Source organism: Bubalus kerabau, chromosome 7 (assembly GCF_029407905.1).
Source record: "Bubalus kerabau isolate K-KA32 ecotype Philippines breed swamp buffalo chromosome 7, PCC_UOA_SB_1v2, whole genome shotgun sequence".
NCBI classification, from domain to species: domain Eukaryota; kingdom Metazoa; phylum Chordata; class Mammalia; order Artiodactyla; family Bovidae; genus Bubalus; species Bubalus kerabau.
In genome coordinates this window covers 117,834,581-117,846,993 of record NC_073630.1, presented here as the reverse complement: position 1 = coordinate 117,846,993, position 12,413 = coordinate 117,834,581, and the positions used below count along the sequence as shown (strand labels likewise).

General features: G+C 55.7%; 1 protein-coding gene across 1 annotated transcript in view; it reads right to left on the bottom strand.

Moving 5' to 3' along the window:
• Positions 1-12,413, bottom strand: part of SORCS2 (sortilin related VPS10 domain containing receptor 2) — a 329,996-nt gene that overhangs the window by 312,054 nt on the left and 5,529 nt on the right. Inside the window, exon 8 of the mRNA XM_055587427.1 lies at positions 10,093-10,178. Within this exon, the coding sequence (XP_055443402.1) occupies positions 10,093-10,178 (86 nt within the window). The remainder of the gene's footprint in view (positions 1-10,092; positions 10,179-12,413) is intronic.

Here is a 12,413-nt window from a genome sequence, read left to right as displayed (position 1 = left end):
TGGCTCAGTTGGTAAAGAATCTGCCTGCAATGCAGGACACCCTGGTTCAATTCCTGGGTTGGGAAGACCCACTGGAGAAGGGATAGGCTACCCACTCCAGTATTCTTGGGCTTCCCTGGTGGCTCAGCTGGTAAAGAATCTGCCTGCAATGCGGGAGACCTGGGTTCGATCCCTGGGATGGAAAGATCCCCTGGAGAAGGGAAAGGCCAGTATTCTGCCTGGAGAATTCTGTGGACTATAAGTCCATGGGGTTGCAAAGAGTCGGGCATGGCTGAATGACTTTTTCAATGTCACTGGGACCCAGTCAATCTATGGGCCAATAAGCCCTTTCCACTTCGGCCGCAGGGCGGGCAGGAAATCAATTTCAAACTCATCTCGGTGGCCTTGACCAGTCATGGGGCCCATCCAGAGGGGCCTGGACTCTGTGCCTCGCGTTAGGTGTGGGACGGCCTGGAGACGTCACCCGGGGAACCCGCTTTACTCCCAGTGCTGCCGCATCAGTGTAGACGAGGAGGGCGAGGCCTGCACACCCAGGCGTGAGCGCCCCCGTGTCTCCTGCGGCCCAGACCCCTCACCTGCAGCCCAGACCTGTGGGCCAGTACTGTCCCCTCCATCACTCCCCCACTCAGCCCCTGGCACCAGCTTTACCCTACTCCTGGCCCTGAGATGCCTCCCCACCCCCGAGTGATGCCACCCACCCCTCGCGGTCCTCGGCACCTCTCCCGTCTCAGGCTTTCCCGATGACTCCCTGTCTTCTGACCTGTGTCACTTTCTTCCTCGTATCCCACCCTCGTTCACCATCCCATTTTCTCCCCAGAGGCTCCTGGAGAAGGGGGTTGGTTCCTCTTCGTTACTGCCGAACGCATGGCATCGTGTCTCCTCTGATACTTCACGGTTGGGGTCCGTCCCCCCGGGAGCACAGGGACCAAGGGCTTGCCCTTCCCGCCTCCCCAGCACCTGGCACACAGTAGGTCCTCTGGCTGTGAGCAGCTGCAGGCTACATACAGCTGGTACCCCAGAGTTGTCAGGCTGTCAGGGCAGAGGAGGGTGGGGATGACCCCACCGCTCTCATTGGGACGTCTCGGGAGGCTGGAGATTAGCCGTGTCCGCTACCCACTATTCCGGGACATTGCCTCAAAGAAGGTTTAAATTGTACTTTGAATTAGAAAGAGGATGGTAGGGGTGGGGGGCAGCTGGAGGGGCATTTCCTTCTGTCCAGAGCCCCCTCGCTCAGTCACCTTGGGGTGACTCAGCCTTCCCTGGGGAGGAGGAGGAGGAGGACTTTCTTCCGAAAGGGGACCTTGTAGGTGCAGCTGCCAGTGGTGGGGGCTGGGGGGCAGGCCTTTGATGTCACATCCTAGGGAAAGCTGTCCCTAATGTGAGTGAGGCTCGAGCACAGCCTTCCCCCTCCAGGGCTCATCTCCTGGCCCTGGGGTCCCCGTCTCTCTCACAGCGTGTGCCTGAACGCTCTCTTAGCTGGGCTGCAGGTCAAGGAGGCCACCCCAGTCCCCTTCAAACAGGGCCAGGAATCCTTGTCCTCAATTTATGAGAAGGGAAGCAGAGCATGGTCAGAGGCGTGCTCACCCCGTCCAGGCTCTAGGACAATGGACACAAGAGTGTGGCCCCTGCCAGGCCTCCAGGGTCACTGGATGCTCCTGTCCCACCCCCTCCACGGAGGCAGAAGTTCCACTTTTAAGAAAACACCCAGATTCTCTGATAACAGAATCCCTGGCATGCCCAGCTTCCTTGCCGTGGCCCCAGCAACCCGGAAATCCAGTGATGGGGAGCTCACCACCTCGCCAACAGAACTCCAACAGGACCAGGAGCATCAGTGAGATCATTGACAAGCCTCGGCAACTTCCGCTTCTGTAAGACCAGGCTGCCCACCGAAGCTCAGCTCCTGCGAGGGCTATTTCTATAAAGCCAAAAAGCTGGGGGACGTGCAGGCCAGATTCCTATCTGTGAGCAGCAGCTCCCTTCAAATAGAGCCACACAGGGCTTCCCCGGTGGCTCGGTGGAATAGGGTCTGCCTGCAGTGCGTGAGACACCAGAGACACGGGTTCAATCCCTGGGTCGGGAAGATCCCCTGGAGGAGAAAACGGCAACCCACTCCAGTATTCTTGCCTGAAAAATCCCATGGACTGAGGAGCCTGGAGGGCTACTGTCTATGAGGCCTCAAAGAGTCAGAGATGACTCAGTGTCTAAACAGAGAGAGCACAGAGGCTCAGGCTAAGCCCGGAATCCCAGGCTGATGCTGAGCGAGTCTTTGAGAACAGTGACCCACCCCCCACCTCCGTTGGCTGTTATCTCAGCTTCTGCTACACAAGCGTCCTCACCGAGGCAGCCTCTTTGCAAGACTCTGCCCCCAGAAGAAGGTTCTCCCAGTGACACTCCCAGAAACCGCCCCCCTGACCTGGGCAGCATCAGATGTTCACACTTTTTCTGGAAGTGGCTGATACTTTGGAGGCCCATAACCATAGATGTCTCACCTCTCCTAACCCGGCCCCCAGCTGGCACCGGGCGGCTGGGGAGGCAGAATGGAGCCGGCGGACTTGGGGGATGGGTGAGGGTAGGACCAGCTCCAGGAAGAAGCAAACCATCCCAGTGGATGCTTTGAACGTCTGAGACTAAGTATTTTAAGAAAAGAATTTTAAAAATAACATTGGGTGATTTCTAAAAAGCAAATGCCTGCAGCTCTCTTCACCATGTTTTCTGAGCATGCCACAGCCTGAAAGAATGCGGGACTTTCAGAGTGGCCTTAGTATAAATCTTCCAAACAAAGCAACCCATTGCTAGTGAGTCCCTTGTCTCTGCTGAGAAAAAGAGTCCAGAAAACCTCAGGGTCTATAAGATTCTGCCCCATTCTAGCTAAGCAGCTTGGGCAAGTTGCCTGTCACTCCCAGCCTTGGACATCCTATCTGTAAAATGGGACTCCAATAATATCTGCACGAGAAGAATGTTTAGTGGGGAGGTGAATACCACATAAATCTCACCATGGATGGTAAAGCCTCATTCACACACCGTTGTAACTGCAGCACCCCAGCCACGTGGCCGTTCAGCTCGCATACTTCATATGACGGGAGGCTGCCTACTTCCCAAAGCTCCTCCTTGTGTTTAGCTGAACCTGACTCCCCAAGGGTCTGCCCATCAGCCCCAGCTCTGCCTCGGGATAGCACAGGCTGCATCTGACCCCCGAACAGCAGTCCTGACCTCCCTCCCTACCCCGAGGCTCCAGTCTCCCAGCCCCCGTTGAACTTGCCACAAACCAGTGAACTAAGGAGTAAACCAGAGCCCACCTGCAATTTCTAAACGAGTCCTTCTTTTCAGAGCAAGTCCACACAGAGAGGTGACCTGTCCCCCAGTTTGCCTCCCTCCATCCCAGGCATCCTCAGCCACCCTCCCAGCACAGGGTCCAGGGCCACAGAATTCCGAGATACCCGCACACTTGCGTTTCGGATGTGTGATCGACGTGCTGATTACACCAGATCAAACAAAGATGGGTTCGGTATGATACTGAAAAATGGAGCGGGATCTGATAAAAGGCTCTCTTGCTGCCTTCTCAGCCAAGGTCAATTACAAATGCCAAGAATTCATCTGTGTCATGTGGCACAATGGGGCCACAAGAGAAACCTGACCTCTCCTCTAATGAAGACCGTCACAGATGGAACCCAGGCTTGGGTGGGGCGGACCTGGGCTTATCCTCAGCTGTCAGTGACAGTGGCGTGGGCAGTGGGTCTGGAGGGGAGTGGTGGAAATGGGCAGCAACCCGGGGATGCCGTGGGCAGAGCCTGGCTCAGGGGTCCCCTGAACAGCAGGAAGGGAAGGCGTCAGACAAGAGCTTTATGTCCTCTGAATGGATCCCTAATAATAACCATCAACCAGGAGAAGAAGCGGTCGAGTAAATTTCAACAGAGATGCCTCTTTCATTCAAGGTCACTTTCATCAGCCAAACTGGTTTCATTTTCATAGCCAAGAGCAGCCACCATCTTCCCATATACATATTATCTGTAATAAATAAAGTCGACCCTGCTTCCCTCCATACTTCAGGTTAGGCTAAGGAATTCTAGCTAAAAGTAGAGGGGGAAAATATATCTATATGTCTTCCATCGTGAAAACTGACATATATTGGTAACTTGTTTGAAGAGAAGGAAATGGTGGAATGGTTGGGTTCCTGAACACAAAAAGACCTTTATGTTTGAAATCTAATTTACAAGCTCTCCTCGGGGTGAAGTCACTTTATCTTCCTGCAAAGGACAAGGATGGGAACAATTCTGTTTGAGACCCAAACATCTGGCTGAATCGCATCTCGTGTATCTCAGGCAGAATGCTGCCTTCACAGGAGTGGCTTGTTACAAAGCAGACCTGTCAAATCCAGCTCCACACATGAACTTCCTGAGCTGATTTCCCTAAATCACAAGCCTGGCATTTCATCACCAGCTGTGGCGGAGGGTGTTCGACAGTCCCGGGTGAAGGAGCACCACCCCGTCACCTCCCACCAGAGCTAAAAACAGACCCATCTCCATCAACTTGACAAAGACAGAAAACTTGAATTAAGAGCCCTGTCTAAAATTAACAGTGATTGAAAGTTAATGATGGGGCAAATTTGGCAGAACGATTTCAACATGCATCAAGATGTGGTCTCGGCTTTCAGACGGGAGGCCCCAGTGGTAAATGTTGCGGGAGCTCCAGCTGAGACCGCAGCCATGTGGCTATGTGAGCGCCTTCCTTCCGCCAGGATCAGACCCTTGGCGAACGGTCTGATCTGTCAGCCCAAGGCTGCCCCCAGCTCTGGGGCTGGGCTAACACACCCGCTTGTCAACACCCGAAGCTGTGTCTGCGTGTCATCTTGGCATTCTTGACTTAGAATAGCAAGCCAGGAGCAGCGTCTGTCGGGTGAATCAACTGTGGCTCTACCATTTAACTCACTCAGCAAACACACATCACAGGAACAGAGTCAAACGCGATCAGAAAATACTCATACATGATGTTATGGGAGTTATTTGAGACTCGATCCACAGCAGGTCCTTCCTGCACTTTCACAAGTACGTGGAAAATCTCTGTGTGTGTCAGTTTCTGCCAGGAGACTATAAACTCCTGGAAGGCAGTCAGCACGACCCACGCCGTGTTCGGATCCCAGCCCTGGTGCAGGGCCAGTACCCTGTGGAGGAGACTCCTGATTAACTGGGAAGTTCTTTGTAACTGCTAACAACTATATTCACGCACACCTATGTGTGAATGCACAAAGATGTGTGTGCGCGAGGAAAACAGACCAGATAGAAACACATCTGAGCGTAAGAACAGGTTATTAGCAAATTGCTTTCTTTTCTCTTTTGCCTGCCTGCAGGTTTGTCTGTAATAGGCGTATATCGCATGATTTACAACCCGGTGGGGGGGCATCCTGTGACAGAAGAGGTGGGCACAGCTGTGCATGGTCACAGAGCTCTGTCCACATGAGCTTTGGGGCGGCCAGGAAGGCAGAGACCACTACCTGCTGCGCTCATGTTAGGCGTCAAGAACTGCCCGCACATCACCTTGCATTGAATTCACCCAGCTCTTGTGTTTATATGGCAGGCGCTAATCTGGAACTTTCTAAGCTGTAAGCATTCACCCAAATTAATCTTCATAACAACCCCATGACTATAATAGGTCCTCCTATTATCCCCGTGACTGTTGATGTGCAGAGCAGTTAAGTAACTCACACTTAGATCCCATGCAGCCGATGGGAGAGAAAGGGGTTTGAATGAGATGGAGAGCCCGGCCCTGTCTACCCGACAAGAAATCAGCCACATTCGTTCCCACCTCTCCCCACCCCGCGGACACGCTCTGATCTGTCATCTCCAAGGACGCTTGGGCAGGCGGATGTTCATTTCAGTGCGGCTGAAATGTGCAAATGTGTGTGTTGCTGAAGTGAAGTGGAACTTGCTCAGTCGTGTCTGACTCTTTGCGACCCCATGGACTGTACAGCCCGCCAGGTTCCTCTGTTTGTGGGATTCTCCAGGCAAGGATCCTGGAGTGGGCTGCCACTCCCTTCTCCAAAGGCTGCCATTTCCTTCTTCCTTTGTGCTGTTGCTTAGCTGTTATTATCGTGGGGCACACCAGGAGTTCCAGGCTGCCCAGCCAGCCTCTCAAGTGTCCTGGTTCATCTTCCAACACGAGGATCCTCAGGCCTCAGGGAGAAGGAAATAACTCTGGCTGCAACTCATCCATTTTTTTTTTCCATCAGATAATGTATGAATAAAGTCCCACCAAGACACCGAAGCCTGGTGGCTGAAGAAGGCGGAGCGCCAGACCCAAGCACGAAATGATGAACTTATAATCCCTCTCCGGAGCAGCCAGGATGGAAACCGACGTCACCATGGAAACCAGGGAGGCATCCTGAGGTTCTCCGGGAGGACGAGGCGGGCCCTTCAGCTGGCACTCGGGGCTGGAAGGAGCGAGTGAGCAGATCGCAGGATGGGGCCTCCCTGGTCTTGGAGTCTGCTCGGTACATCCGCCCGCCGGGGTGAGAACGGGCGGCCTCTCAAACCAGGATCAGGGGCCCCTGTGCCCTCAGAGTCTGCAGCCAGGACATGCGTGGGCACAGCCCTTGCGAACCTCCACAGAAACGCAGCAGAGGGACCTCGGGATAAACAGCCTGGCTCTGCGCAGGAGGCCCTCAGAATGTTCAGCAAAAGCCCGGTTCTGCTTGGTGCTAAGGACTCGCCTCTCTGCCTCCAGGAGCTCCCCAGAGCAGGGAGACACCCATGAGTTGGGCCGAGGCCTGGGGCAGGTTCCTGGGGTGGAGACACCCAGGAGAGACGTGCTGCCACAGCAGAGTGGTCTAGGGGGTGGGGTGTGGATGCTCCGGCAGACAGACCTCGGGAAGGAGGAACAAAGTGCACGGAGACGAACACCGAGGTGGGGATGGGCCGAGTGCACCAAGGCCGGGGCTCAGCTGGGACAAAGCGCAGCATGAAAGCAACTCCAGGCTGCAGCCAGAAGGCGCCGGGCAAATGGAAAACTGTCGATTCACCCTGAGAAACGCACCTCAGCTGGGCATGAGGCGGAGCAGCACGGGGTGTGGTGAGCAATTGCAGACGCAGGAGAAGGTCCACCTGCAGCGCCACAAACCAGCACGTTCGCTCACAGGCCAGGAGCGGCCAGGAGAACAGGAAAACAGCCGCCGACGGTCATGGGCAAACTTGTTTCTTTGGGGGGAAAGCTTTGACGGCGTTGATGTATAATTTTGCAATCAAAATTAAGTCAGCCGAGCTGCCAAGGACCCTCATTTGAAACGGTTTTACCCGAGCTGTAAATTCTATCCTCAGCTTCCGTATAACTCATTATCAACAACAGTAATGACGAAGCTCCCAGATGGACCGGTTGGTCCTCTGAATACAAACTTCTCCCTCCCGCCTCCTCCATGCCCGGCGCCAGCCTGCACACTCAGGGTGGGAAACTGGGGGCTCATCGCTCCCTCCCTCTGCCAGGCTCGCTCATCAGAATCGAAGAAAAACGGCGGCAATCCTGGTTCCCAGCCCTCCGGGTGTCCTCAGCACAGCTCTGGTTGGAGGTCAGGGGCTCGCATCCCATCTCAGACACGAGAGGCTGGTGACCGTGAGCAGAGCTCATGCCCTCTCTTGGCACAGTCTCCCCCAGGCTCTTCCTGGGTGCTGAAGGGGATGATCTGATAGGAAGCTCGCCTGTCCTGGGCACCCAGCAGGGGCCGGGGGCATGGCAGACGCTCCACAAGAGGACTTTCTCCCGCAGGAGCTGCAGGAGCTGTCTATTCACTATCCTAGCACTTCTGTTTATATTATTGTCACTATTATCCCAATTTCATAGATGAGGAAACGGAGCTTAGAGAGGGGGATTCACTTGCACTTGGCCAATTTCATCTGTAAACGCTGCTTCAGGGACCAAGAATCACAGCTTTCAAACCATAGGGGGGACACGACTTGACATGTCCTTTAAGCCTGAGGGGTGGTCCTCAGTGGGGGAGACTTCCAGGGGCTGTACCCAAAGGGGGCTCTGGATGGGAGCCCCGGAGGTGAATGGGGCACCTCCCCCAGGAGGCCAGGCCCTGTGATATTACAGACCCCCTGCACTCTCCCCTTCGCCCCCTCCATATGTGAAGAGGGGACATGTAATCTGGGGCAGGCGGTGATGGCTGAAAAGCCCTTTGTAGGAAAAGGGATCCTTCCGTCTTTAAACTGCTCTCCAATCCCCCATAAATCTTCCTGCAGCCCAGAGCAGAGGATTTGAGGCTCTAGGAAGCTCAGCCATTCAGAGGCAAAGCTGAAAATGTAGCTGACATGCAGCCCCCCGGGTGGCGTGGGAAGGCGGGCGGGCGGGCGGGGGTGTCTGTCACCAGCTCGCGCTCTGGAGCTGCGATTCGGGGTCAGGTTCTGGGCCCTTGCCAAAGCCTTCATTATGCTTGGAGAATGTTCTTTTTAAATTGTCTCTCTTTGTTTTCCCACTCCCCCAAATTTATTTAAAAATAAACTGCGTGAATTCAATGCACGGTTTCACAGCCCCATAATAAGCAATTTCCTAGCGAGTGTCAGGGCCAACGCCGCCTCCTGAGTGCGCGCGCACCCAGGCCTGTCAGCGGTTCGCGGACGCGGAACGACCAACCCCCAAGGGTGGCAACTGCGGTTGGAGAAGCCTCTGGAGCGTCCCCTGGACGGCAAGCAGATCCAACTGTCCAACCTCAAGGAGACCAGTCCTGGGTGTTCATCGGAAGCACTGATGCTGGAGCTGAAGCTCTAATACTTTGGCCACCCGATGCGAAGAACTGACTGATTTGAAAAGACCCTGATGCTGGGAAAGATTGAAAGGCAGGAGGAGAAGGGGGCGACAGAGGATGAGGTGGTTGGATAGCATCACCGACTCAATGGACATGAAGCTGAGCAAACTCCAGGAGATGGTGGAGGACGGAGGAGCCTGATGTGCTGCAGACCCTGGGGTCGCAAAGAGTCAGACACAACTTAGCCACTGAACAACGAGGGTGGCAGGGGTCCCCTGAGAACTTGCCCCAGAATCGCCCCTTTCTGTGTCCTGTCGTCCCTTACTGTGCTAGGCATCACAGAGATGCTGTTGTTTAATTCTCCAACAACCCTGCAGCAGAGATAAGATCAGTCCTATTTACAGATGAAGAACTCGCGACTCGGAGAGATTAATGACTTTGCTAAGGCTCACACAGTTAGCAAGCGGCAGAGCAGAAAGTCAGGAGCAGGTCGTCCGAGCCCCGCGCTCTGCGCCTCACAGCTGTATTTAGGAATGTGCCGGCTCGCCATTCTGGCCATGGTGTTCTGGACACCCCGAAGACTGTCGCCACCGCTCTTAAAGTGAGACCTCACTTGAACAGTATTCAGGGTAATCAGGTCATTGAAAAATACCACAGACTATCACCTCCTTTGCTGTTGGCCCAATACTTCTGTTAATGCGGCCTGGGATGGAAGTGTTACACAATTCCCCTTTGGGGAGCTGGTACTCCACAGAGAGCCTGGGACTATTCTAACCTGCTTCTGGGATGGCAGGACTGGGAACCTGGATGTACAAATTACAAGCATGCCCATAAAACTGCTTCCGTGACTTAAGTCCCTCCCGCCGGGTCACACTTTGGACTGCACATGGACTCGAGCCAGGGCCTCCCCTCATCTCCCAGTGGCCTGAGTCACGGTTTCTCCCACTTTCCTGAAGGCTGGACTGGGTGACTGCCCAACCAGGGCGTCTTAGGGGCAGGTGTTCAGGCGGTGCCTCAGGGACTAAGTAAAGGAATGAATGAATGGATGCTTTCAGCCCACGACTGTAGCCCAAGGGCCTGAGCCCACTGTGAGCCAGAGAGCTCCCTGCCTCCATAGAGTAGGCCATCTTGGGGGAGCAAGATAGACAAGCCCAGACCGGCGAGCACACAGCCCACCGATGGCCACGAAGGCTGTGGAGGGGCCAGGGTGAGGGATGTGGACAGTGTCTCAGAGACGGCGGTGCAGGGGAGGGGGGAGGGCAAGAGCAGGGGAGGAAGGAAGAGAGGCAGAGAGGAAGGTCGTCCGCAGATGGAACAGAGATGCCAAGGAGGACGGGGCTGCAGGGATGCTCTGACAGCCTCACCCAGACCCAGCCCTCCACGTCCGCCTCTTGGTGCCCAGGCTGACGGACATCGCTGAGACACACAAGAACAAGGGCCTCTCCCGTGCCTGCCAATGGCAAAAGGCATGCGCCGACAGCCCCGGGCTTGTTTTGTCTGATCGCGGTGGGGTGGGGGGGAGGCCCAGGCAGCCTCGTCTGTGGTCCCTGCCAAGCAAGGCAGACGCAGGTGGCTGTGAATTTATGAGATACTCTGTGGAGAAGGTGCCTGGTTTTCTCTCCTGGGGAGTCCCAGCGGGACGGCCCACACGTCATTTATTACCATCAGCGGCAGCCCTGGCTGCTGCAAGCGTGATCATGAGTAGCAGGTGCTTGTCAGGTTCCCGGGGCCACAAAGCTGCCCCTCCCCCCTCAGGGAGGCCCGGGGCTCCACAGGACACCTGTGGGCAGGACCAGCTGGTGGGACCACACCTCTGTTTTGCATGTCAGGCTCTGAGGTCCTTTTTGAAGAAATGCTTCTGGACCTTAAAAACATTTGAAAGCTGAAGACCACCCCGTCCAAACAGATCTCCTGACTGCACCGGATGCTCCAAGCCCAGCTCTCATCTAGGCCCCACCTCAGGCTGCGGCACAGTCCACTGAGATGCCCCATACAAAAGCTTGGGGGTCCTGTGCCACACCCTCTCCCCATGCCCCTGCCCAACTGCCACCATCCTGGCCCATTCTCATCTCCCCCAGAGCCTCCACCTTCCTCCCGCTTGGCTGATGTCATTCCCAGGGAGCCCCGCCCTTTCTCACCTGGACCACTCAGGTTCTCCTCAGCCCTCAAGGGACCCCTGGACCCCTCCCTTCCCCACCGCCCCCCACCACGCTGCAGCCAGGGCCATGTTTCCAAAACGCCAGTCTGATCAAACCCCCCTCTGTGGCCCCTGACTGATCTCCCCCCCAAAGCTCGCAGAGCTCTGCCTGGGTCCACGGACCTCTGCCTGCTCTGGGTCCATGGACCTCTCTCCCTCTTAAGGTACAGCACAAATCCCAGTTGCCACTGTTGAGTCACTGAGCTACCTGTGAGGCTGATGGCATTTCTGCCAGCAGCCATCAGCCTCACACAGACGAGATCTCAGAGGTACAGAAAGATCAGGAAGCATGTAGCTCGGATGTGGCGGGGCTGGGATTCGAACCCCGGCCAGCAGGCTTCCCTGGTGGCTCAGACGGGTTGGGAAGATCCCCTGGGGAGGGGAACGGCTACCCACTCCAGTATTGTTGCCTGGAGAATCCCCATGGACAGAGGAGGCTCGAGGGCTACAGTCCACGGGGTCGCAAAGAGTCGGACACGACTGAGCGGCTAACACAGGCAGCTCCAAAGGGGGACTCTTCCAGGCTGCTTCTGCAGGGAAACCTGAGCGCAGAGGAGCTTGAAGAGCCGCTGGTGTGAACACTTGTGACCCCAGGTCCTATCACTTATGCACCGTGTGACATCAGGTAAGCTTCCTGAGCCCCGGGACCTAAGGCTTTTCCTCCGCAAATGCAGCTGACAACCCTGGCCTCTGCGGTCACTGCCCAGTCCAAGGAACCAAGGCGAAAGCCGTCTGCACAACAAGGTCTGGTATGCAGTAGGTGCTCCTGCCAAGGTCAGTTCACCTCCCCTGACTCTCCTTCTGTCTCATTAAAGGGAACAAAACAAAAGCCATCCTCAAAGGAAGAGAAAATATTACGGCCAAGACTCCTCAGCCTGACCATTTGCTAAACCCCTGTGCATTGCACCAGTGGATCAGCGGTAAAGAATCTGCCTGCAGTGCAGGAGATGCAGGAGACATGGGTTCGATCCCTGGGTTGGGAGGATCCCCTGGAGGAGGAAATGGCAACCCACTCCAGGATTCTTGACTGGAGATTTCCAAGGAGAGAGGGCCCTGGTGGGCTACAGTCCACAGGGTCGCAAAAAGACACAACTGAGCACGCACTCATCAGACAGTGGGCCTTGCTCTGGGCGGGAGACTGAGATGGCCCAGGAAGGGCAACCTGCAGACGGACTCCCGGGCAGGGCCTCTCCAGCCCCGCTGCAGGGGGGCCCCTGGAAGCACACTCTGTGGACAAGCGGTGATCTCCGGGGGCTCCAGAGCCAGCCCAGAGAAAAGGTCAGTCCCGTGGCTCGTGTCACATTCAGAGGAACAAGAACAAGATGTCGCCATGAAGACAGGTGCGTTTGCCTGTCCAAGGACAGCCCGGGATGTTCCCACGTGGAAAGAAAGATGCCCACGAATCAACCCAGCTGATCTGAGGCAACTACTGTCAAGAAGACCTGGGTTGGACCTGGATTCTAAGCCCCAGCCTGTGTGAGGCTTCAC